The following is a 27004-nucleotide window of genomic DNA, read 5'->3' as shown; positions in this document are numbered from 1 at the left end:
AGAGAGGAACCAGGCTATGAGGGCTGGCCAGTCCTCTTCTGGCTGTGCCGGGTGGAGATTATAACAGAACATGGCCAAGATGTTCAAATGTTCATAGATGACCAGCAGGGTCAAATAATAATAATCACAGTGGTTGTCGAGGGTGCAACAGGTCAGCAAATGTCAGTTGGCTTTTCATAGCCGATCATTCAGAGTATCTCTACCGCTCCTGCTGTCTCTAGAGAGTTGAAAACAGCAGGTCTGGGACAGGTAGCACGTCCGGTGAACAGGCCAGGGTTCCATAGCCGCAGGCAGAACAGTTGAAACTGGAGCAGCAGCACGGCCAGGTGGACTGGGGACAGCAAGGAGCCATCAGGCCAGAGCCATGGTCCTAGGGCTCAGGTTCTCTGAGAGAAAGAAAGAAAGAGAGAATTAGAGAGGACATACTTAAATTCACACAGGACACTGGATAAGACAGGAGAAATACTCCAGATATAACAGACTGACCCTAGCCCCCCGACACATTAACTACTGCAGCATAAATACTGGAGGCTGACAGGAGGGGTCGGGAGACACTGTGGCCCCACCCGACGATACCCCCGGATAGGGCCAAACAGGCAGGATATAACCCCACCCACTTTGCCAAAGCACAGCCCCCACACCACTAGAGGGATATCTTCAACCACCAACTTACCATCCTGAGACAAGGCCGAGTATAGCCCACAAAGATCTCCGCCACGGCACAACCCAAGGGGGGGCGCCAACCCAGACATAACTAACATAACCAACAAAAACGGGTCACAACTCCTGGAGCTCTGTCGGACGCTGAGTATGTACATAGTCAATGGTAGGCTTCGAGGGGACTCCTGTGGTAGGTACACATATAGCTCATCTCTTGGCAGTAGTACTGTAGACTACTTTATCACTGACCTCAACCCAGAGTCTCTTTAGACCGTTCACAGTCAGTCCACTGACAACCCTATCAGATCACAGCAAAATCACACTCTACTTGAACAGAGCGTCGCTCAATTAAAAAAAAAAATACTTAAAAAAAAATGTTACCTTTATTTAACTAGGCAAGTCAGTTAAGAACAAATTCTTATTTACAATGATGGCCTTCACCGGCCAAACCCGGACGACATGCGCCACTCTATGGGACTCCCAATCACGGCCGGTTGTGATACAGCCTGCATTCGAACCAGGGTGTCTGTAGTGACGCCTCTAGCACTGAGATGCAGTGCCTTAGGCCACTGCGCTACTCGGGAGCCCGAAATGCCTCAATCATGAGGCATCAAAGCCAAATGAGCTGAATAATATTAAGAAATGATATAGATGGAAGGAGAGTAGTTTGGAAATCTACCAAAAAACAATTTCACAAAAACAATTTCAATCCCTTCTAGACAATTTCCTGGACAAAATGTTTCACTGTAATAGTGAAGGTGTAAACCTGGCAGTAGAAAACCTAAACAGTATATTTAACCGCTCAGCTTCCCTATCAAATGAAAAAATGTCAAGCAGACAAGCTAAGAAAATTAACAACAATGACAAATGGTTTGATGAAGAATGCAAAAACCTAAGAAAGAAATTGAGAAACCTATCCAACCAAAAACATGGAGACCCAGAAAACCTAAGCCTGCGGCTTCACTATGGTGAATCACTAAAACAATACAGAAATACACCACAGAAAAATAAGGAACAGCACATCAGAAATCAGCTCAATGTAATTGAAGAATCCATAGAATCTAAGCACTTCTGGGAAAATTGGAAAACTCTAAACAAACAACAACACGAAGAGTTATCTTTCCAAAACAGAGATGCATGGATAAACCACGTGTCCAATCTTTTTGGCTCTATAACAAAAATCAAACAACAAAAACATATATGATCAAATACAAATCTTAGAATCAACTACCAGAACCCACTGGATTATTCAGTTACATGTAATGAACTACAGGACAAAATACAAACCCTCCAACTCAAAAAAGCCTGTGGCATTGATGATATCTTAAATGAAATTATAAAATATACAGACCACAAATTCCAATTGGCTATACTTAAACACTTTAACATCTTCCCCAATATTTGGAACCAAGGACTGATCACCCCAATCCACAAAAGTAGAGACAGATTTGACCCCAATAACCACTGTGGGATATGCGTCAACAGCAACCTTGGGAAAATCCACTGCATTATCATTAACAGCAGACTTGTGCATTTTCTCAGTGAAAACAACGCACTGAACAAATGCCAAATTGGCTTTTTAACAAATTACCATACAACAGACCACGTATTCACCCTGCACACCTTAATTGACAAACAAACAAACCAAAACATAGGCAATGTATTTTCATGCTTTGTTGATTTCAAAAAAGCTTTCGACTCAATTTGGCACGAGGGCCTGCTATACAAATTGATGGAAAGTGGTGTTGGTGGAAAAACATACGACATTATAAAATCCAGGTACACAAACAACAAGTGTGCGGTTAAAAATAGGCAAAAAACACACATTTCTTTACACAGGGCCGGTGAGACAGGGATGCAGCTTAAACCCCACCCTCTTCAACATATATATCAACAAATCTGAAGTCAAATGTCTACTGTTTGCTGATGATCTGGTGCTTCTGTCCCCAACCAAGGAGGGCCTACAGCAACACCTAGACCTTCTGCACAGATTCTGTCAGACCTGGGCTTTGACAGTAAATCTCAGTAAGACAAAAATAGTAGTGTTCCAAAAAAGGTCCAGTTCACAGGACCACGAATACAAATTCCATCTACACACCATTGCCCTAGAGCACACAAAAAAGCTATACATACCTCGGCCTAAACATCAGCACCACAGGTAACTTCCACAAAGCTGTGAAGGATCTGAGAGACAAGGCAAGAAGGGTCTTCAATGCCATCAAAATGAACATACAATTTGATATACCAATTAGGATCTGTCTAAAAATACTTGAATCAGTTAAAGAACCCATTGCCGTTTATGGTTGTGAGGTCTGGGTTCCGCTCACCAACCAAGAATTCACAAAATGGGACAAACACCAAATTGAGACTCTACATGCAGAATTCTGCTAAAATATCCCGTGTACAACGTAAAACACCAAATAAGGCATGCAGAGCAGAATTAGGCCGATACCCGCTAATTATCAAAATCCAGAAAAGAGCCGTTAAATTCTACAACCACCTAAAAGGAAGCAATTCCCAAACCTTCCATAACAAAGCCAACACCTACAGAGAAATAATCCTGGAGAAGAGCTCCCGAAGCAAGCTGGTCCTGGGGCTCTGTTCAGAAACACAAATAGACCCCACAGAGCCCCAGGACAGCAACACAATTAGACCCATCCAAACCATGAGAAAACAAAAAGATAATTACTTGACACATTGGAAAGAATTGACCAAAAAACTGAGGAAACTAGAATGCTATTTGGCCCTAAACAGAGAGTACACCGTGGCAGAATACTTGACCACTGTGACTGACCCAAAATTAAAGAAATCTTTGACAGACTCAGTGAGCAAAGCCTTGCTATTGAGAAAGGCCGCCGAAGGAAGACCTGGCTCTCAAGAGAAGACAAGGTATGTGCACACTGCCCACAAAATGAGGTGGAAACTGTGCTGCACTTCCTAACCTCCTGCCAAATGTATGACCATATTAGAGACACATATTTCCCTCAGATTACACAGACCAACAAAAAAATCGAAATATAATCTAATTTTGATAAACTCCCATATCTATTGGGTGAAATACCAGTGTGCCATCACAGCAGCAAGATTTGTAACCTGTTGCTACAAGAAAAGGGCAACCAGTGAAGAACAAACACCATTGTAAATACAACCTATATTTATGTTTATTTATTTTCCCTTTCGTACTTTAACTATTTGCACATCCTTACAACACTGTATATATACATAATATGACATTTTATATGTCTTTATTATTTTGGAACTTTAGTAAGTGGAATGTTTACTGTACATGTTTTATATTTTATTTCAGTTTTGTTTATCTATTTCACTTGCTTTGGCAATGTAAACATACCAATAAAGCCCTTAAATTGAAATTGAATTGAAAGGCCCAACTTGGCGGAAAGTCTGCCACCCTCCAGCAGGTATTTTTTTTCGTTGATCCTCAATGATTTTTTTGTATGGAGGCCATGAATGGGAGTTTCGAATTTGGTCAATAAAAAGGTATCTCTTATTGGCTACGTGAGGATTATTTAATAAAATTTACTTTCGTAATGCTTAAAGTTGTTAGTGGACTGATAATAGGTAGGACACGTGACATCCCGGAAACTTTGAGAAAAAACAATATCGGAGTTGTCTCGAGATGTCTATGGATATTCATGGCATGATGCTAGTAGCATAGCATCTCTCTCCATTGAATACAGGCGGTTCAAAAAAAGGATAACAATAATGATATATCCACCAATCCTACTAATAGGCCGGAGCTAGACATCCCGCCGTTCCTCTGTGGAAATCTACTCCCATTGTTAGGGCGAAGAGACATGTATCTAGTCAGTATATCCATCATATTTGGTTTGAGCAATACTATCAGTTCCGCCATTGATGGAGTGTCTGGAGAAAACTACAGTTTGTCACGTTTTGTTCTTAAGAAATACTCGACGTCTGTATTTCCACAATTGAATTTGTTGTCGTGTTAATACAGACTGTTGTTTACATCTACATTATTGGACTGCATATACTGCACGCAGAGCTTGTCAATTCTCCTCTTTCGTTAGCAGATCAACGTAACTACCTCTATCGTGACAGTGCCAGTCACGCAAACCTAGCGAGCGTGCCGTGCACGGGTGCGTGTATCCAATATTCGCCTGGTTCCCAACCCAACAGCTCAGCACTGCCAACAGCGCGTGGTTGAAGATTTGGATAAAGACTCATGGTCTGCGCATTTTGAGTTTGAATAATCATAAGAACCACGACTCTACTGCCTCGAACACGTCCACCAGCAAGACTAGTCCTGGTACAACTGTATCGGTGAACGGGGGCACGGGAAACGTGATTCAGTACGGAGTACCCGACGGTGGCACGAGCAGCAGTGAGGCGAGAATGCAAGGGACGATTAATCCGAAAGGCGATAATAAAATAGAACAACTATCCGATTTATTGGAAGAAAATATCAACCAGCATCCTGTGGGGAAGGGCAGTAGTGGTGCCGGGATTGTGGGTGGCACTGCATTCGGTAGCTGGAGAGGGAGAGAGAGAGAATACGAATCTGGGAACAGAAGGAGGGGAGACAACCGAGCGAGCTCTTTCGGTTTTAACCGCAGTTTATTGAGTTTTAGCTGCAACTCTACGGTGGACGAAACTGGATGCCGTAGAGTTGGTTACACGGACACGCCTTGGAAAACCAGGAACTACGCTGCAGGGATTTTGGGGTAAGGAGGATGCCTGGGGCAGCATAACTGCTCTAACTTGTCATGTTTGAACTGTGGCTGACGATTTATTACAGAGCACAGGGAGGGACTTTTCTGTGTTGGCAAGGATTTGTACCTGATAAATTGATCAACATGAGATGATTTCTCATACAGAAGGATGCTACATTCTTTTTTTTCCTAGCCTGAGTGACCTCTCAAACCACAGATTATACATTATATTGACCAGATAACCTAGTTTCCGCTCTAACGATGAAAATAAATGTCTTCAAAAATGTAAGGCAGTCCCGAGGAGGAAATATCAGATGGGACCATTCTAGCCAATGTGGCTAAATCGTAAAAATGTATGTGAACACAAATTAGCTTTTTGGTCTTAATTTAAGGTTAGCATTGTGGTTAGGTTTAAAATCACATTAAGAGTAGAAATGGTATACATAGGCAGGATTTATTACTTTTTGGCTGTGGTAACTAGGTACGACCCTTCCTCTCTGCTCAAACTAAATCAGTCAATAACATTTTATTCATGAAGCCCTTTGTACATCAGCAGACGTTACAACGTGCTCATACAGAATTACCAGCCTAAAACCCCAAAGAGCAAGCAATGCAGATGTACTAGCACAGTAGCTAGGAACAACTCCCTAGAAAGGCAGAAACCTAGAGAGGAACCAGGCTCTGAGGGGTGGCCAGTCCTCTCCTGGCTGTGCCGGTGGAGATTGTGTAAATGGCCATTAAGGCTGGATTGTTCATCATAGATGACCAGCAGGGTCAAATAATAATAAGTGGTTATAGAGGGTGCAACAGGTCAGCACCTCAGGAGTAAATGTCAGTTTGGTTTTCATAACAGAGCATTGAGGTTGAGACAGCAGGTCTGGGATAAGGTAGCAGGTCCAGTGAACAGGTCAGGGTTCCATAGCCACAGGCAGAACAGCAGAAACTGGATCAGCAACACGACTAGGTGGACTGGGACAGCAAGGAGTCGCAAAGCCAGGTGGTCCTTTGGCATGGTCCTAGTGCTCAGGTCCTGAGAGAGTGGCTATTGCAGCATAAAGTGCCTTTGGAAAGTATTTAGACCCATTGACTCTTCCCACATTTTTGTTACGTTGCAGCCTTATTCTAAAATGTATTAAATAAAAAATCCTCAATCTACACACAATACCCAATGATGACAAAGTGAAAACAGGTTGTTAGATTTTTTTTTGCAAATTAAAAGACCCTTTGCTATGAGACTTGAAATTGAGCTCAGGTGCATCCTGTTTTGATTGATCATCCTTGAGATGTTTCTACAACTTAATTGGAGACCACCTGTGGTAAATTCAAGGCACCAAAAAAATTATGCAGCGTTGAAGATCTCCAAGAACAGTGGCCTCCATCATTCTTAAATGCAAGAAGTTTGGAACCACCAAGACTCTTCTTGGAACTGGCCTCCTGGCCAAACTGAGCAATCGGGGGAGAAGGGCCTTGGTCAGGGAGGTGACCAAGAACCTGATGGTCACTCTGACATAGCTTGAGTTCCTCTGTGGCGATGGGAGAACCTTCCAGAAGGACAACCATCTCTACAGCACTCCCCCAATCAGACCTTTATGGTAGTGGCCAGCCGGATGTCACTCCTTTGTAAAAGGCACATGACAGCCCACGTGGAGTTTGGCAAAAGGCACCTAAAGACTCTCAGACCTTGATGGGAGAAACTCCCCAAATACAGGTGTGCCAAGCTTGTAGCGTCATACCCAAGAAGACTCGAGGCTGTAATTGCTGCCAAAAGTGCTTCAACAAATTACTGAGTTAAGGGTCTGAATAGTTATGTAAATGTGAGATTTCTAGTTGTAATTTTTTTTTAAACACAAAAAAACCCGTTTTTTTGTTTTGTCATTATTGGCTATTGTGTGTAGATTGAGGGGGAAAAAACTATTTTAATTAATTTTAGAATAAGGCTGTAACCTAACAATGGAAAAAGTCAAGGGGTCTGAATACTTTCCGAAGGCACTGTAGATACTGGGGACTGAGACGGGAGGTTGGGGGACAGTGGCAGGATATAACCCCATCCAAGTCTGGACAGGAAGATAATGTAATTGACTCAAGTCGAGTATAGCGAAAAAAGCCTGGCTAGACGTTATACACCACTCCTAGGGACGGCACTAGCAAGCCAGTGTCTTAGCCCCCGTAATAGGGTCAGAGTTAGAGAATCCCAGTGAAGAGAGGGGAGCCGGCCAGGTAAAGACGGCAAACTAAATTCTTCCACTGCTCTGTCTTTTGAGAAGAAACTAAAGTCTGTGGGTGTGGCGTAGTGTTTGGCTGGAGCAAAGAGTGTGGGTAGCCAGGCAATGTATTTTCTAGCTCATCATTGATAAAGATGACTTTCCCTGAACTTCATATTTCTGTTCAGCAGCAGTTGGTTAGAATATGAGCAGTCTTATCAAAAGGCTAGTGCATAGACACATTTGGGCTCATGTGAGTTGAAAGAGTAGGGGTCCACGGTGTTATCCTCTCATTAGTTTTCTTCTTCAGAATCTGACCGGGTAGATCTGAACTGGCGCCACACAAGGCTAGACCAGTTCTGCTACATTCCAATGCCTCATCTGGTCCACACACCCCTTCTTACTTGACATACTGAGAAGATGATGGTATCTGTGTTAGTCAGTGTAAGGTGTGTATTCCTACATTTTCAATGTAAGATTTTATAATAGTGTGGGCTCCATGAATTACAGGTGTTTCATAGCTATACTATATAGTTTCAGAATCAGAAATGGGGCCTATACCCAAAACTATCACAATGGCAGAGGGCCTATACTATGAGTTTTCAGTTAAACCCACCACTGCACTGAGACCTGTACATGCAGAAACATTCATTTGAATCTTATCTCCTCCTCTACTGTATTTAAAGCCTAGTGTGATGCCGCAGATAGCCTTGTCCCATGCGCCATTGAGGGTTATTCTAAAGCACTTTATTACCGAATTGCATATTGAAAAGCAGCTGGCTGGGCTGGCACATGTCATGTCCTCCTGGGAATACACACTGCTGCTCATTAGTATAGTTGCATACTTACCCACTAGTGTATTTAAAGTAACTTCCTGCTCAGTAATCACAGGCTACATAGTACACTGGCAGACTGAAGGCCACTTCTGGTCTACACACTGTAGTGCTATGTGATTAGTTTGCTATAACAGAAAACATTAAATGTAATAGGTATTTAGCCTGCTTGTTTGTTAATAAGCTTGAAACTTGATATAAAGACATTTAATGAATCCATGTTTCAAGTGTCAAATCTACCAGGGAACCCCTGACTGCATTACTATTGAAGTATTTCAAACGTGTTCTAGAACACATTCTAACCACGGTGTGTCTCTGACTCTGCAGGCTCCATGAGGAGATCCAGGACTTCTATGCCTACATGTCTCCGCGGCCGGAGGAGGAGAAGATGAGGAGGGAGGTGGTGGAGAGGATAGAGAGGGTCATTAAGGACCTTTGGCCCACTGCTGACGTAAGTCAATCACCTTCACTGTAGTCGGAGATGTAAAGCCATTGACTTCCTTGTGTAGTTATTTACTGAAATTGAAATGGTGTAGTAATTCTTATTAGCATGCATACCGATATGATAATATTATAGCTTATCATTGCTGTCATGGAGTTTTATATGCAATCTCATTACTCATGGTGTGAACTTGCTTTGCAGGTTCAAGTATTTGGAAGTTTCAGCACGGGTCTCTATCTACCCACCAGGTAACCTGTCGTTGAATTTCAAGTCCTTTCCTTACTGAAAAAGTATTCATAACCTTTATTATCACCAACTTACGCCAAGGAGGAATATAATGTGATTCTTTGTATTGATGTTGCAGTGACATTGACCTGGTGGTGTTTGTGAAGTTCAGGGAAGGAGACACCCTCCCTCTGTGGAGGTTAGAAGAGGCGCTGAGGAAACACAAAGTGGTGGAGGAGAATTCTGTCAAAGTTCTGGACAAGGCCACGGTATGGGTAGTGTGTGTTTTGTGTGTCTGTCTGTGGAGGGAAGCCTTGTTAAGGGTGTGTGTGTGTGTGTGTGTGTGTGTGTGTGTGTGTTGTGAACATAATTCTGCACAGGGAATTATCGGTGTCTGTATGCCAGTCAAATCTGATCTTGTCTGGTCTTTAGGTGCCAATCATCAAACTGACAGACTCTCTCACGGAGGTCAAAGTTGACATCAGTTTCAACATGAAGAATGCCGTCAAAGCTGCTGCCCTCATCAAAGATTATAAAAAGGTACAATGCTCCCTGTGTGTGTCAAATCAAAATGTATTTGTCACATGCTTCGTAAAGAAAAGATTTAGACTATTAGTGAAATACTTACTTACTGGCCTTTCCCAACAATGCAGAGACAGAAAATTGAGAAATAATAGAAAAGTAATAACATATAATAATAAATACACAATGTGTAAAGATAACTTGGTTATATACAGTGGCTTGTGAAAGTATTCATCCCCCTTGGCATTTTTCCTATTTTGTTGCCTTACAACCTGGAATTAAAATTGATTTTGGGGGGGGTTTGTATCATTTGATTTACACAACATGCCTACCACTTTGAAGATGCAATTTTTATTTATTTATTGTGAAACAAACAAGAAATAAGACCAAAAAAAAATGAAATTGAGCGTGCATAACTATTCACCCCCCAAAGCCGATACTTTGTAGAGCCACCTTTTGCAGCAATTACAACTGTAACACGGAACCCAAACCGGCTGCACGCGTGCGCCAGCAGTGCATACATTTATTTTGTCCCCCTACACCAAACGCGATCACGACACAAACTCTGAACCAATTACATTAATTTGGGAACAGGTCGAAAAGCATTAAACATTTATGGCAATTTAGCTAGTTAGCTTGCACTTGTTAGCTAATTTGTCCTATTTAGCTAGCATGCTGTTGCTAGCTAATTTGTCGTGCACGCTACGCGAGCGGTGTGGTCAGCCTATTAGTCTCTTGTGGTATGTCTCTAAGCTTGGCACATCTAGCCACTGGGATTTTTGCCCATTCAAGGCAAAACTGCTCCAGCTCCTTCAAGTTGGATGGGTTCCGCTGGTGTACAGCAATCTTTAAGTCATACCACAGATTCTCAATTGGATTGAGGTCTGGGGTTTGACTAGGCAATTCCAAGACATTTAGTGTTTCCCCTTAAACCACTCGAGTGTTGCTTTTAGCAGTATGCTTAGGGCCATTGTCCTGCTGGAAGGTGAACCTCCGTCCCAGTCTCAAATCTCTGGAAGACTGAAACAGGTTTCCCTCAAGAATTTCCTTGTATTTAGCGCCATCCATCATTCCTTCAATTCTGACCAGTTTCCCAGTCCCTGCCAATGGGGAAAAACATCCCCACAGCATGATGCTGCTACCACCATGCTTGGTCTTCTCGGGGTGATGAGAGGTGTTGGGTTTGTGCCAGACCAGGTGTTTTCCTTGATGGCCAAAAAGCTCTATTTTAGTCTCATCTGACCAGAGTACCTTCTTCTGTATGTTTGGGGAGTCTCCCACCTGCCTTTTGGCAAACACCAAACATGTTTGCTTATTTTTTTCTTTATGCAATGGCTTTTTTCTGGCCACTCTTCTGTAAAGCCCAGCTCGGTGGAGTGTACGGTTTAAAGTGGTCCTATGGGCAGATACTCCAATCTCCGCTGTGGAGCTTTGCACCTCCTTCAGGGTTCTCTTTGGTCTCCTTGTTGCCTCTCTGATTAATGCCCTCCATACCTGGTGTGTGAGTTTTGGTGGGCGGCCCTCTCTTGGCAGGTTTGTTGTGGTGCCATATTCTTTCAATTTTTTTAATAATGGATTTAAGTGTGCTCGCTGGGATGTTCAAAGTTTCTGATATTTTTTTTTATAACCCAACCCTGATCTGTACTTCTCCATAACTTTGTCCCTGACCTGTTTGGAGAGCTCCTTGGTCTTCATGGTGCCACTTGCTTGGTGTTGCAGACTCTGGGGCCTTTCAGAACAGGTGTGTGTGTGTGTGTGTGTGTGTGTGTGTGTGTGTGTGTGTGTGTGTGTGTATATATAAAATACTGAGATCATGTGACACTTAGATTGCCCACAGGTGGACTTTATTTAACTAATTATGTGACTTGTGAAGGTAATTGGTTGCACCAGATCTTATTTAGGTGCTTCATAGCAAAGGGGGTGAATACATATGCACGCACCACTTTTTTTTCAAATTTTTTGAAACAAGTAATTTTTTTCACTTCACCAATTTGGACTATTTTGTGTATGTCCATGAAATCCAAATGAAAATCCATTGAAATTACTGGTTGTAATGCAACAAAATAGGAAAAATGCAAAGGGGATTAATACTTTTGCAAGGCACTGTACGAAGGGTACCAGTACTGAGTTGTGCAGGGGTATGAGGTAATTGAGGTAGATATGTACATATAACTAGGAATAAAGTGACTAGGCAACAGGATAGATAAACAGTAGCAGCAGCGTGTGAGTCAAAAAAGTTAGTGCAATAACGGTCAATGTCGATAGTTAACCAAATGGCTACCCGGACTTACTACACTGAACAAAAATATAAATGCAACATGTAAAGTGTTGGTTTCATGAGCTGAAATAAAAGATCCCAGAAATGTTCCATACACACAAAGCTTATTTCTCTAAACAAATTTGTTTACATCCCTGTTAGTGAGCATTTCTCTTTTGACAAGATAATCCATCCGCTTGACAGGTGTGGCATATCAAGAAGCTGATTAAACAGCATGATCATTACACAGATCCACCTTGTGCTGCGGACAGTGAAAGGCCACTGTAAAATGTGCACTTTTATCACACAGCATAATGCCACAGATGTCTAAACGTTTGAGGGAGCGTGCAATTGGCCTGCTGACTGCAGGAATGTCCATCAGAGAATGTCATGTTAATTTATCTACCATAAGCTGCCTCCAATGTCATTTTAGAGAATTTGGCAGTATATCCAACCGGCCTCCCAACCGCAGACCCACGTGTATGGCGTCCTGTGGGCGAGCGGTTTGCTGATGTCAAAGTTGTAAATGGAGTGTCCCATGTTGAGGTTATGGTATGGGCAGGCATAAGTTACGGACAACGAACACAATTGCATTTTGTCGATGGCAATTTGAATGCACAGAAATGCCTTGACAAGATCCTGAGGCCCATTTTTTTTTTTTAAGGTATCTGTGACCAACCGATGCATATCTCTATTCCCAGTCATGTGAAATCCATAGATTAGGGCCTAATTTATTTATTTCAATTGACTGATTTCCTCATATGAACTGTAACTCAGTAAAATCTTTGAACTTGTTGCATTTTATATTTTTGTTCAGTATATTTGCCAGTCTTCTGGCTTTGGGGTAGAATATGTTCAGGGTCCTGTTGGTTCCAGATTTGGTGCATCGGTACCACTTGCCATGCGGTAGGAAAAGGAACAGTCTATGACTAAGGTAGCTGGAGTCCTTGACAGTGACGTACTGGGCTGTACCAGGGTTTCCGTTAGAAAAAGGTGGTGCCGGACATTTTACCAGCAAAATTTAGATTTACCGGATCCATATGCATTAGGTGGGTTACCTGATTAGGGTGTCCACCCACGGTGCTCAGAATGACAAATCACATTTATGGTAATTCATATTAATACAACATGCAAGTCGAGGATGCAACGATATCCGGTCCTTCTTACCGAATTCTGATGTCACTTTGAACATGTTAGAATAACTGTCCACATTTACTTTTCCTCAGCCAACAAGACGATTAACGAACAGAAAAATCGCTAGCCTATGTCAATCTACTATAGTAGAAAAGTTTAGGCTACATATTCAATTGGTCAGCTTGTCAAGAAAGAAATAGCCTATTCCAAACATACTCTGAGACAGTTGTGGAACGATAGATCCTAAATTCATACAACCAGTAGGCCATGGATACATGATCTGTTTTTGTAAAAAAGCAATGAGTGATGCAAGAGATCAGAACGTTTAGCTTAAAATGTTGATAAACATTTGTTTCTTCACATTTATGAGTACAGCAATGTGCACAAGGCAGTAGGCTACATGCGAATGTTTATTCCCTAATGCACTTAGGGGAAAACACTGTTGTCAAAAGGGCACTGCACAGGCCTCCCGAGTGGGGCAGCCGTCTAAGGCATTGCAGTGCTAGAGGCGTCACTACAGACCCGGGTTTAGATACCGGGCTGTGTTGCGGCCGCGACTGGGAGACCCATGAGGCGGCACACAATTGGCCCAGTTTTGTCAGGGTTAGGGGAGGGTTTGGCCAACTCGGAATTCCAATTTGGGAACTCGGGACCCTTTCTAGAGCTCTGACTTTACAAGCTGAAGATCACTGACGTTATAATTTGACCTCATATTTCTCTGAGTTCCCAGTTGTCTTGAAAGCACCACAAGATGTTGCTGCAGCGGCTCTCGCGCAGTCTGACAGAATCTCCTCTCAAAGGCTCTGTATCTGTATATCTGCGGCAATTTAATTCTACAAAATTACGCAAATTAACCTATAGACCAATAAGCATGACCAGTCAAATGTATTTCCATCAATGAATAGGCTAAAAAGCATTATTTCGCAATGGGATTTTTTCTTCTTCTTCCAATTTGCCGGTGCCAGTTGTATTCATCAGCTTTTAAATGTTTTATCGGACAAAAGCCGCTTAACGGAAACCCTGGGCCGTACACACTACCCTCTAACACCTTGCGGTCGTATGCCAAGCAGTTGCCATACCAAGCGGTATTGCAGCTAGTCAAGATACTATCAATGGTGCAGCTGTAGAACCTTTTGAGGAACTGATGGCTCATGCAAAAATCTTTTCAGCCTCCTGAAGGGGATGAGGCGTTGTCGTGCCCTCTTCAGGACTGGTGTTGGTGTGTGTGGACCGTGATAGATCCTTAGTGATGTGGACACCGAGGAACTTGAAGCTCTCGACCCGCTCCTCTAAAGCGCCGTCAATGTGAATGGGGGTGTGCTCGGCCCTCCGTTTCCTGTAGTCCACGATCTGCTCCCTTTGTCTTGCTGATGTTGAGAGGTTCTGACCACCTCCCTAAAGGCTGTCTCATCGTCGTCGGTGATCAGTCCTACTACTGTCGTGTCGTCAGCAATATTAATGATGGTGTTGGATTCGTGCGTGGCCACTCAGTCATGGGTGAACAAGGAGTACATGAGGGGACTTTGCATGCACCCTTGAGGGGCCCCGGTGTTGAAGGTCAGCGTGGCGGATGTGTTGTTGCCTACTCTCACCACCTGGGGAGGCCTGTCAGGAAGTCCAGGATCCAGTTGCAGAGGGAGGTGTTCAGTCCCAGGGTCCTTAGCTTAGTGATGACCTTGGAGGGCACTATGGTGTTGAATGTTGAGCTGTAGTCAATGAACAGTGGCTCAGTTGGTAGAGCATGGTGTTTGCAACGCCAGCATGGTGTGTGCAACGCCAGGGTTGTGGGTTCGATTCCCACGGGGGGCCAGTACAAAAAAAAAATGCATGAAATGTATGCATTCACTACTGTAAGTCGCTCTGGATAAGAGCGTCTGCTAATTGACTAAAATGTAAATGTAACATCATTTTCACATAGATGTTAGTTTTGTCCAGGTGGGAGAGGGCAGTTGAGTGCAATAGAGAGAACGTCATCTGGGGGATCTGTTGGGGCGGTATGCGAATTGGAGTGGGTCCAGGGTGTCTGATGGTGTTGATGTGAGCCATGACCAGCCTTCCAAGGCATTTCATGGCTACAGATGTGAGTGTTACGAGCCGATTAGTCATTTAGTCATTTAGACAGGTTAACTTGGCATTCTTGGGCACAGGGACTATGCCAGTCTGCTTGAAACATGTAGGTATTCCAGACAGGGACAGGGAGAGGTTCATCATGTCAGTGCATGCGCTGAGTACGTGTCCTGGTAATCCATCTGGCTCTGCGGCTTTGAATATTAACCTGTTTAAAGGTCTTGCATCCGCTACGTAGAGCTTGATCAGAAAGTCTTCCGGAACAGCTGGTGCTCTCATGCATGGTTCAGTGTTACATGCCTCAAAATGAGCATGGAAGGCATTTAGCTTATCTGTGTGTGTGTGTGTGTGTGTTTTCTTTCTAATGATTGAGCGTCATCTGAATTTAGGCACAATCCTCATAGTGTGAACTACTGTTCTCTAAAGTTCTCTCCCCATCTGTTTCTCCTCAGAAATATCCTGTGCTTCCATACCTGGTGCTAGTCCTGAAGCAGTTCTTATTACAAAGAGACATGAATGAAGTGTTTACAGGAGGCATCAGTTCCTACTGCCTCTTCCTCGTCGCTGTCAGCTTCTTACAGGTGGGTCGGTGCCCGTCATCCTGGTATTATTATCATTATACTCTCAATCTAGTATTCTAATTAAATTATTATATGATGCATTTGTCCGGCCTTTCCTCAACCATTGAGAGTATCCTGTGCTTCCGTACCTGGTGTGAGGAGATATACATTTTGTACCATTGAATAAACTTTATTGATCCCCAAGGGCAAATTGGATTTGTCACCAGCAGCATAGTGTTCTTACTGCTACGTGTTCTTAAGATGGAAGCAAGTAATAGACAATAGAGTGTGTGTGTTTCAGCTCCATAGCAGGGAGAACGCCTGCAGTCCCAACGCCAACACTGGTGTCCTACTCATAGAGTTCTTTGAGCTGTACGGCCGCCATTTTAACTACCTGAAGACGGGGATCCGGATCAAGGACGGGGGCTGCTACCTCTCCAAAGACGAGATCCAGAAGAGCATGCTGGATGGATACAGACCTTCCCTGCTGTACATCGAAGACCCACTGCAGCCAGGTGAGCCCGGGTCCACACCTTTGTAGTTTAAGACTCCTTACTACATACACTGGTTACAGTATGGTTGGTAGCTAGCTACCTATATGATGCATCTCTGAAAATTACACATTCAATGTAGTGGCTTGTGCTTCTGACTTCTGCCATAAATAAAACATCAGATGCAGTTGTTTTATTGAGATGATGTTTGAGAACTCCTGCAATAAGCACCTGCCAAGTCTAAGCTTGTACCTGACCTTGAGAGTTTGGTGTCTGTCCTGTGTTGTCCAGGTAATGATGTGGGCCGTAGCTCATACGGGGCCATGCAGGTGAAGCAGGTGTTTGACTATGCCTTCATGGTGCTGAGCCATGCTGTGTCGCCCATCGCTAAGTACCATCTCAACAACCACGGCGAGAGGTACTGGGCAGGGCTGGGACACATGGGGAGGGTTACAGTCACATAATTGTGAGTGATGGGTTCGCTGGAGCTGACTGCCAAGAATGGAACTTTGAACAATACAGTGCATTCGGGAAAGTATTCAGACACCTTAACTTTTTCCACATTTTGTTACGTTACAGCCTTATTCTAAAATGGATTTTAAAAATTGTTTTCCCCTCATCAATCTACACGTGTGTGTATGTATATAGATGGATATCTATCTAACAAAAATGTATTTACTTAAGTATTCAGACCCTTTGCTATGAGACTCTAAATTGAGCTCAGGTGCATCCTGTTTCCATTGCTCATCCTTGAGATGTTTCTACAACTTGATTGGAGTCCACCTGTGGTAAATTCAATTGATTGGACATGATTTGGAAAGGCACACACCTGTTTATATAAGGTCCCACAGTTGACAGTGCATGTCAGAGCAAAAACCAAGCCATGAGGTTGAAGGAATTGTCTGTAGAGCTCCGAGACAGGATTGTGTTGAGGCAGAGATCTGGGGAAGGGTACCAAAACATTTCTGCAGCATTGAAGGTCCCCAATAACACAGTGGCCTCCATCATTCTTAAATGGAAGAAGTTTGGAACCACCAAGACTCTTCCTAGAACTGGCAGGAGGTGACCAATAACCCGATGGTCACTCTGAAAGAGCTCCAGAGTTCCTCCGTGGAGATGGAAGAACCTTCCAGAAAGACAGCACAGGCCTTTATGGTAGAGCAGCCAGACGAAGCCACTCCTCAGTAAAAGGCACATGACAGCCCACTTGGAGTTTGCCAAAAGGCACCTAAAGACTCTCAGACCATGAGAAACCAGATTCTCTGGTCTGATGAAACCAAGACTGAACTCTTTGGCCTGAATGCCAAGCGTCATGTCTGGAGGAAACCTGGCACCATCCCTACAGTGAAGCATGGTGGTGACAGCATCATGCTGTGGGGATGTTTTTCAGGGACTGGGAGACAAGTCAGGATCGAGGGAAAGATGAAGGAAGTTTCACCTTCCAACAGGACAATGACCCTAGGCACACAGCCAAGACAACATGGGAATGGCTTTGGGACAAGTCTCTGAATGGCTAGGCCACTCAAGGACAGAGGCCTGACTTGAACCCTATCAGACATCTCTGGAGAGACCTGAAAATAGCTGTGCAGTGACGCTCCCCATCCAACCTGACAGAGCTTGAGAGGATCTGCAGAGAGAAATGGGAGAAACTCCCCAAATACAGGTGTGCCAAGCTTGTAACATCATACCCAAGAAGACTCAAGGCTGTAATCAATGCCAAAGGTGCTGCAACAAAGTACTGAATACTTAGATGAATATCATATTTAAGTTTTTTTTTATTTATAATACATTTGCAAAATAAATTCTAAACCTGATTTTGCTTTGTCATTATGGGGTATTGTGTGTAGATTGGGGGGGGGGAATCATTTAATCCCTTTTAGATAAGGCTGTAAGGTAACAAAATGTGGAAAAAGTCGAGGGGTCTGAATACTTTCCCGAATGCACTGTATATTTTCAACAATATTAAGTGGAGAAAAAAATATTGTGTCCACTGTTCCAACGTGTAGTAATATAAATGATTGTGTGTCCTGCAGTATACTGGGCAGAATCATCCGGGTGACCCAGGAAGTTGCTGAATACAGAGACTGGATCACCATGAAGTGGGCTGCCCTATCACTGAACTCCCTGACCTTAAAAGGTAAGGAGAGGAGACATTTTAGAGCCCAATTATAGCACTATATCAAAACAGTATAAAATTGTCGAACCCCACATTTTTTTCCATTCCTCTACGATGTCACAGGTAATGTCACGTTGCTGGTGGAGCTTCAGGAGATGGAGGAATGCATCAACAATCTCTCTGAGGAAGGGGCAGAGTCCCACAGCTCCTCCTCTCCTCCCCCCTCTTCGTCATTCTCCTCGCCACAGTCTTCATCAGCTAGCTCCAGTGATGCTGTGAGTGCCTTGTGAAACAGAGCGTGTTCTCTCCACACACTTTGCTCCTCTCCACACACTTTGCTCCTCGGAAAGTATTCAGACCCCTTGACTTTTCCCACATTTTGTTACGTTACTGCCTTATTCTAAAATTTATAAAATAAAATATTTTCCTCATCAATCTATACACAATAATGACAAAGTGAAAACAGGTTTTAGAAAATGTTGCAAATGTATTAAAAAAAGTTAAATATCTTATTTACATAATTAAAAAAACGATGTAATACATTTTAAAACAAGGCTGCAACATAACAAAATGTGGTAAAAGTCAAGGGGTCTGAATATTTTACGAATGCACTGTATGTATCAAGTGATACTCTGGCGTGTAGATCTGAGACGCTTGATAACTACAGCCCCAGTGTTGCCCTTTCATTCGCACCTGTGATTTAAAGCTCTAAAATATTTCATCTATCAGAAAGGTCCCTTAGACCACTGTGCCACTCAAGAGGCTCCTAAGGCTGTGCCACTAGAGATTCTGGGTTCGAGTCCAGGCTCTGTTGCAGCTGGCCGTGACTGGGAGACCCATGGGGCGGCGTACAATTGGCCCGTCCGGGTTAGGGGAGGGTTTGGCCGACAGGGATGTCCTTGTCCCATCGCGCTCTAGCGACTCCTGTCGCCAGGTGTACGGTGTTTCCACCGACACATTGGTTCTGGATTAAGTGGCCATTGTCAAAAGCAGTGCGGCTTGGTTGGGTTGTGTTTCGGAGGACGCACGGCTCTCGACCTTCGCCTCTCCGAGTCCGTACGCGATGAGACAAGACTGTAACTACCAATTGGATACCACGAAATTGGTAGAAAACGGGGTAAATAAAAAGAAAGGTCCCTTAGGTAATCTACCCTTTCATGCGTTAAAACATTGAGATGCCTGTCGTTAAATAATATTTTGCCCTCGCTTGATTGGTTGCTATGATCCCTCCAGGATTCGGACGGAATCCACTGTAAACCGGTGACTACGACGCGGGGTAGGCGAGGCTCATCTGCACCCAGTGCTGGATTGACCAATCACAGGGATACAAGTTTCTCTTCCAGCAGCCGCGTAAGCCAGTCGAACAAGAGCAAGGTAGGTGACTATAACAGACAAGTTTTAGTGTTAAATTACCACACATCAAATTATGTCACACTAAATGTTGTTCCAAGGAAAAATGGGACAATAAAGTGAATCTGATCCTATATGTTTTCCTGGCAGCAGGTGGACAGAGCGAGTTTGACGTCTTGTCAGAACAGCCATGCTAACAAACAGCCAAGCACAGGAACAGGACAGTCATCAGGCAGCAACAGCAGGAGCCACCGAGACAGAAAGCAGAGCTGTCCTGGCAGGAGGAGGAAACCCCAGCCAAAGCACCAATGTAAACCTGCAGTGCAGGACCTCTGTAGATAGGGGGCGCTATGTCACGGAACTCAACTCCACTCTCTGCTGCTGAAACGAAAGGATCGAGGCAATCTTACCAGGGCTTTTGGTAGTGATATTTTTTAAGCCAAGTTGGAAGGAGATTTCTCCTATTTCTGTCAGTTGAAAGGGCAGATTGACGCAATCCACATCTTGAGGGCGTAGTCTTTCTGTAATATGAATATGGAGGAAGGTTGTCAAGCCTGAACTTTAGCATTGGTAGTACACCCTGGTGCATTGGACTAGCAGTTAGTTGGGTCTCTCTTACTTCCTGGCAATTCAACTTTACAGCAGAAATTACAAGGAAAAATGTATGGTTATTATGGTGTTTGCACTGACAAAACGAGTCATTGAACATTTAAGCTTTTCAGCAAGTCATCTCCTTCGTTTGTGATTTTCAAAAGGCAAAATGGTGGGGAAAGGAAGAAAAACATTACAATGATTAGGGATTGTATATTAAAAAAAAATAACAAGCTGAATGAATATTGATTTGCCATCTCTTGTGGACTGGGCCAAGTGTGGGTTCTAAGTGGCAACTTCAACCATCAGCAGAATACATCCTTGAGTTGCTACAGCCCAAATGGACCCGTTTCCTTGCATAATGGGGATGATTTCACAATACTGTTTAATCGCGTAATGGCGAACAGTTTCATGTTCCTACTGGTAGAATAGACAATATCTGTAGTTTGCAAACTTCCTAATATGAAAATATCAGTACTCAACTATTTTGCCTATTACAAAATGATTTGTATTTGTTTGTATTTATTTTTGTAGTATATTTATATGAATCTATAATGTGAAGGGGGTATGCATGGAACGCTTAGCAATAGCCCGTATGCCTGTTTAAGAGATGGTTGTGATGCACATTTTGTACTGAATATCTCAGACACAGGCTGTGTCCTAATAGTCATACAATTTCCTTAACTTATCTGGGCTGGGAGGTGTCCAACACTTTGCTTTCTCTTCCTGTCTAGGCCTTAGCCCTTTAGCGTTCACAGATCTAAAAGGGTCGGACTAGATGTAAGCAATATGGTGATGGGACCTCCTAGCTTTTAAAGAGGCTGAGTGCAGCTTCTGCCAAGTTGCTTTCATCCATACAATCCTTTCAGATCCACAAAAAGAATATGGACCTAATTTTGACATTACAAATATATTGTTATAATGTTAATTGAGAACATAATTAACTTTTTGCTCGTAACTGTATTTATTTAAAAGTTACTGAATGTTTAGACAGCACTTTTTACGTTGTCCAAATGCCACCATATAAGGGTAGGGTTAGGCCACTGCTTGTCCTGGAGTTAGCAAGTCTCTTTGACATCCCTCCTCGATTTAGTACGTTCCCAAAATGTCTCCTCACAAAACATTTTGTATGCAGTTCAGTTGTATCCAGACATTTGTTCTAACCTTCAAGATACTTTTGTTTATAAAGTATATGTGGACACCCCTTAAAATTAGTGGATTCGGCTATTTCAGCCACATCTGTTGCTGACAGGTGTATAAAGTCGAGCACACATCCATAGACAAACATTTGCAGTTGAATGGCCTTACTGAAGAGCTCAGTGACTTTCATCATGGAACTGGCATAGGATGCCACCTTTACAACAAGTCAGTTCATCACATTTCTGCCCTGCTAGAGCTGACCCGGCCAACTGTAAGTGCTTTTATTGTGAAGTGGAAATGTCTAGGAGCAACAATGGCTCAGCCGCGAAGTGGTAGGCCACACAAGCTCACAGGACAGACAAGTGCTATAGCACGTAGAAATCGTCTGTCCTCGGTTGCAACACTCACTACCGAGTTCCAAACTGCCTCTGGAAGCAACGTCAGCGCGAGAACTGTTCATCGGGAGCTTCATGAAATGGGGTTCCATGGCCGAGGAGCCGCACACAAGCCTAAGATCTCTATGCACAATGCCAAGCGTCGGCTGGAGTGTTGTAAAGCTTGCCGCCAATGGACTCTGGCGCAGTGGAAACACGTTCTCTGGAGTGATGAATCATGCTTCACCAACTGGCAGTGCGATGGACAAATCTGGGTTTGGCGGATGCCAGGAGAACGCTCCCAGCCCCAATGCATAGTGCCAACTGTAAAGTTTGGTGGAAGAGGACTAATGGTCTGGGGTTGTTTTTCATGGTTTGGGCTAGTCCCCTTAGTTCCAGTGAAGGGAAATCTTAATGCTACAGCATACAATGACATTCTAGACGATTCTGTACTTCCAACTTTTGTGGCAACGGTTTATGCCCTCGTGCACAAAGCGAGGTCCATACAGAAATGGTTTGTTGAGATTGGTGTGGAAGAACTTGACTGGCCTGCACAGAGCCCTGACCTCAAACCCATCAAACACCGTTGGGATGAATTGGAACGAGTCTGCGAGCCAGGCCTAATCGCCCAACGTCATTGTCCGACCTCACTAATGCTTGTGGTTGAATGGAAGCAAGTCCCCGCAGCAATGTTCCAACATCTAGTGGAAAGCCTTCCCAGAAGAGAGAAAGCTATTATAGCAGTAAAGGGGGACCAACACCATATTAATGCCCATGATGTTTGACGAGCAGGTGTCCACATACTTTGTCATGTAGTGTAGCTTGTTATTTTACAAATGATAATATGGACCAATGAGAGGATGTTGTGAAATAAATGACATTTCCCATTGTCTGTAGCTGTTATTGTGTAAAGTACTACCACTCTGAACCATTGAGATCTTCAAACTTCATTCTATGCGATTAGAATAGAACAAATGATGAGTAAATAATGTTTTGTTCACTGAAAATGTGTTTGATGTGCTCACTGCTCATTCATTTCAACACTGAATTTGTTTTTTTCGAGCAGACAAGCCACTAACATGCATCTTAATTTAACAAAATGCTTAATTTGATAAAAATATTTATTCAGTATGTTGATGCCGTTGCCTAATGTCTATGCCAATTCAAAACCAGTCAACATTTCAAGCAAAACAAAGTCACTTTCCAACCAATTTGAAATGGAATAGGAAAACATGTTTACTTTATTGCTCTGAACCTTTTTGTTTCGTTGAATGTCCATTTTTTTAGTTTTTCTCATAATTCTCAACAGGAAATGTACAATCCCTTCATTTAATTGTATTTTCATATTATTCACATTAGATATTTTTCATTTAGCTAATTCTATTTTGGTGGAATGTAGATGAATGAGTATAAATATATGAGTGTGTGTGTCTGTGTACACACTGTGTCTGTCTACACACACACACATAGTACCAGTCAAAAGATAAGACACATCTACTCATTCAAGGGTTTTTCTTTATTTTTACTATTTTCTACATTGTAGTGAAGACATTAAAACTATGAAATAACACATATGGAATCATGAAGTAACCAAAAAAGTGTTAAACAAATCAAAATATATTTTATATTTGAGATTCTTCAAAGAAGCCACCCTTTGCCTTAATGACAGCTTTGCGCACTGTTGGCATTCTTTCAAACATCTTCATGAGGTAGTCACCAAGAATGCATTTCAATTAACAGGTTAATTTGTGGGATTTCTTCCTTTGTTAATGCTTTTGAGGTCGGAATGGTATACAGAAGATAGCCCTATTTGGTAAAAGACCAATCCATTTCATGGCAAGAACAGCTCAAATAAGCGAAGAGAAACGACACTCCATCATTACTTTAAGACATGAAGGTCAGTCAAGAACTTCAAGTTTCTTCAAGTGCAGTTGCAAAAACCGTCAAGCGCTATGATGAAACTGGCTCTCATGAGGACCGCCACAGGAATGGAAGACCTAGAGTTACCTCTGCTGCAGAGGATAAGTTCATTAAGAGTTAACTGCACCTCAGATTGCAGCCCAAATAAATGCTTCACAGAGTTCAAGTAACAGACACATCTCAACATCAACTGTTCAGAGGAGACTGTGAATTAGGCCTTCATGGTCAAATTGATGCAAAGACACCACTACTACAGGACACCAATAATAAGAAGAGACTTCCTTGGGCCAAGAAACACGAGCAATGGACATTAGACCGGTGGAAATCTGTCCTTTGGTCTGATGAGTCCAAATTTGAGATTTTTGGTTCTAACAGCCAAGTCTTTGTAAGAGGCAGAGTAAGTGAACGGATGATCTCCGCATGGGTGGCTCCCATCGTGAAGCATGGAGGAGGAGGTGTGATGGTGTGGGAGTGCTTTGCTGGTGACACTGTCGGTGATTTATTTAGAATTCAAGGCACACTTAACCAGCATGGCTAACACAGCATTCTGCAGCAATACGCCATCCCATCGGGTTTGCGCTTAGTGGGACTATCATTTGATTTTCAACAGGACAATGACCCAAAACACACCTCCAAGCTGTGTAAGGGCTATTTGACCAAGAAGTACAGTGATCAGATGACCTGGCCTCCACAATCCTCCAACTTCAACCCAATTGAGATGGTTTGGGATGAGTTGGACCGCAGAGTGAAGAAAAGCAGCCAACAAGTGCTCAGCATATGTAGGAACTAATTCAAGACTGTTGGAAAAGCATTCTTCATGAAGCTGGTTGAGAGAATGCCAGGAGTGTTCAAAACTGTCATCAAGGTAAAGGGTGGCTACTTTGAAGAATCTTAAATATAAAATATATTTTGATTTGTTTAACACTTTTTTGCAGTACTATATGATTCCATATGTGTTATTTCATAGTTGTGATGTCTATACTATTACTCTACAATGTAGAAAATAGTACAAATAAAGAAAAACCCTTCAATGAGAAGGTGTGTCTAAACTTTTGATTGGTACTTATATATATGTTAACACCCTCAGGGTGTAAGTGGGAAAATGTAAGTTGTATCTTTTATTATTAAAATACAGTTTTGAAAGAAAATATTTGGGTGGGGGGGGAGGCATGTCTGCATTTACATGTTCAAAAGAGTGCTCCAACATAAATGTTATTGAAAAGACCCTTGAATTGGAATTTCTACTTCCTGAATTGATTAAATTTAAATGGAATTCGCTCAACCCTGGAAAGAAGGCTAGGTCTAGAATTCCTGAATAAAGTCTATACTTTAAAGGACATGTTCTCCCCATTGAAGTGTTTGCACAACTCCCATTGATGTCATTGGATAATTTAAAGTTGTGCATGCATATCTCAACTGAATCTGGCCTAGGTAAACTCCTGCACCACCAACTCCTTAAGGGAGCGAAAAGACACCAGTCCCCTCTCTGCATCCCTAACTTGAACCAACTCCTCCTGCAGCTGAGCCACAGGTCGCCCTAACTGGTATCCCAGATCCACCATCATCTCCAGCAGTGGCCCTCTGTAGCGCTTCAGCCCATAGCGCCTTACCGTGGGCAGCGCCCTCTGGCCCATGGTGAACGCCGTCTCCGGCTCTTCTAGGTCTCTCTGGCACACTGTGAGGGCACACAGCGTGGGCACTAGCAGAACAGGACTCTGCCACCCTCCCATCTTGTCCTGAAGCTCCAGGACAGTCTCTAGTAGAGCGACCGCTGGCCCAAACTGCCCCGCTCGGAGCAGGCCGTGTGCTCGTCTTTGCTCGGGCTCAGTGAAGAAATCCAGGAAGTGGCGGGAATGTCGGACGCAGCGGACTGCATAGAGCTGGGCCAGGTAGTCCCGCAGAGCCAGGCGGCGTTCCCAGATGGTCTCTGGGTTAAAATTTCCAGTTAGGACTTTCCGGGGAAGTATGACCTCCTCGAGCTCCTCGCTGAATTCTTCAAGGAGCTGCTGGTGGAGGTGGACGAAGTCGCTATAACGACGCTCGACAGACACGCGCTTAGAGTCATAGCTGCCTGACCGGATCAACACGATCTGATACACCTGGAGAACACAGGAACATTGGGTCAAACGCCTAACTTAGAAAACCTCATATCTTGCAACTTTGTTATTAAAACTCACTCGACTATCTTCCAATAGAAGACAATAAATATGGAATTGTCTTTCCTGCAACACAGCAACACTCACTAAATACGGTGAAGAATTCACAAAGTATGTTTTTCAGTGCCCTAAACTATATGCCAGGGATCATCTAGACTCAGCGCTGCTTTTTTCTTGAGCGGATAGTCAAGGGGCGGAACATACAGTAATTATAAATAATTTGTACTCTGTAAATTGACACAAACCGAAACAGATTATTGTGTTTGACAAAAACATAATTTCCAACCTTGATTACATTGGTACACAATCTCCTATGCCTCTATTTCTGAGTGGAACATTTTGAGGTGAATTCCTAGTAATTTTACAGCCTTTTATTTCCAAAACCTAGATACAATTTTAGAAATTGGGCATAGAAAACTTTGGGAGGGGGTCAAATAAATTGAATTTGGACTGAGGACCGCCAGTTGACAATCGTTGCTGTATGCTGTACATAAAATAGAGCTCACAACGTATTTGGACAGGTGCTGCGCTATGATGCGTGCAGACGGAATCTCAAACAACAGCTTGACCGGCTTCAGTCGGTGCTTCACTGCGCCCCAGTGCTGCTGCAGCTCTTTGGTGGTCATACAGGATGAAGTGGGGCCTGGACACAGGTCATGGACACACGCACCTACGTACAGAGTAGATAGACAGGCAGACAGACACATGAAAATGTCATATTACTGCTTACACAAGCAGAGTCAAACGCATGCTTTGCTTAGCTACTTATTTAAAGTACCATTTGAAGGAAAATTACTGAAAGCAACCAGGTGCTTCTTACCCTGTTGATGCAAATCCTCATGGTCCAGGCTCTCAGCTGTTGCTTCAGGGTATGGACCATTGGACTGTTGGATCCCTGTATTGATCCCTGTGTTCTCTTGTGGCACTGCCCTCTCCGCCATCCGGGCTTGTCAGCATACAGTAGTAGTTCTGGGGAAGATGATTGAAATACTCAGTCTGAAATCAGCTGCTTGCTCTGCACAAACAAGCGCATACAAACACACACTCGGTATAACTAAGGTTGTTGACATGCCCTGTTTGAAAAAATAAATGGAAAAATACAGAAAGAGGCAGTGTGTGAATATATAGTAGTACACGCAAGACTGAAGCAAGAGAAAGCAGAGAGACCAATGGGGAAGTGAAACTGTAGTGCAGTGGGGGGATGGTGGGAAGGGTGTGTGTAATGATGAGTTTGGCCAATCTTAACCACCATCTCTATACTTCCCCATACATGT

General features: G+C 43.2%; 2 protein-coding genes across 4 annotated transcripts; one reads left to right on the top strand and one right to left on the bottom strand.

Annotated features, from left to right (window-relative positions):
* Window positions 1-289: 289 nt before the first annotated feature.
* Window positions 290-26908, bottom strand: snx20 (sorting nexin 20). Of its 2 annotated transcripts, XM_014125586.2 has the most exons (4): window positions 26551-26908; window positions 26237-26400; window positions 25185-25673; window positions 290-386 (listed from the first exon to the last, which is right to left on the bottom strand). In XM_014125586.2, the coding sequence occupies exons 1-4, from the start codon at window positions 26669-26671 to the stop codon at window positions 378-380; spliced, it is 783 nt and encodes a 260-aa protein (XP_013981061.1). In that variant the 5' UTR covers window positions 26672-26908; the 3' UTR covers window positions 290-377. The 2 variants fall into 2 exon arrangements, with proteins under 2 accessions (XP_013981061.1, XP_013981060.1); XM_014125585.2 differs by lacking the exon at window positions 290-386 and having other exon boundaries at window positions 24554-25673.
* Window positions 4518-20274, top strand: LOC106561528 (terminal nucleotidyltransferase 4B). Of its 2 annotated transcripts, none has more exons than XM_014125584.2 (12): window positions 4518-5363; window positions 8713-8836; window positions 9029-9075; window positions 9192-9321; window positions 9485-9592; window positions 15485-15613; window positions 15894-16107; window positions 16375-16501; window positions 18117-18220; window positions 18323-18474; window positions 19433-19573; window positions 19703-20274. In XM_014125584.2, the coding sequence occupies exons 1-12, from the start codon at window positions 5035-5037 to the stop codon at window positions 19889-19891; spliced, it is 1794 nt and encodes a 597-aa protein (XP_013981059.2). In that variant the 5' UTR covers window positions 4518-5034; the 3' UTR covers window positions 19892-20274. The 2 variants fall into 2 exon arrangements, with proteins under 2 accessions (XP_013981059.2, XP_013981058.2); XM_014125583.2 differs by having other exon boundaries at window positions 4607-5363; window positions 19700-20274.
* Window positions 26909-27004: the final 96 nt, after the last annotated feature.

This window comes from Salmo salar, chromosome ssa10, assembly GCF_905237065.1.
Source record: "Salmo salar chromosome ssa10, Ssal_v3.1, whole genome shotgun sequence".
Taxonomy (NCBI): Eukaryota; Metazoa; Chordata; class Actinopteri; order Salmoniformes; family Salmonidae; genus Salmo; species Salmo salar.
This window is presented reverse-complemented; position numbering and strand designations above follow the sequence as displayed.

Coding starts and splice junctions, on each gene's coding strand:
- LOC106561528 (XM_014125583.2), top strand. CDS start 5,035: ATGCAAGGGACGATTAATCCGAAAGGCGATAATAAAATAGAACAACTA. Junction 9,076..9,191: donor GGTCTCTATCTACCCACCAG/GTAACCTGTCGT, acceptor TTGATGTTGCAG/TGACATTGACCTGGTGGTGT. Junction 19,574..19,699: donor GCCAGTCGAACAAGAGCAAG/GTAGGTGACTAT, acceptor TTTTCCTGGCAG/CAGGTGGACAGAGCGAGTTT.
- snx20 (XM_014125585.2), bottom strand. CDS start 26,671: ATGGCGGAGAGGGCAGTGCCACAAGAGAACACAGGGATCAATACAGGG. Junction 26,401..26,550: donor TGAGGATTTGCATCAACAGG/GTAAGAAGCACC, acceptor CTCTGTACGTAG/GTGCGTGTGTCCATGACCTG. Junction 25,674..26,236: donor AGCACCTGTCCAAATACGTT/GTGAGCTCTATT, acceptor TGTGTTCTCCAG/GTGTATCAGATCGTGTTGAT.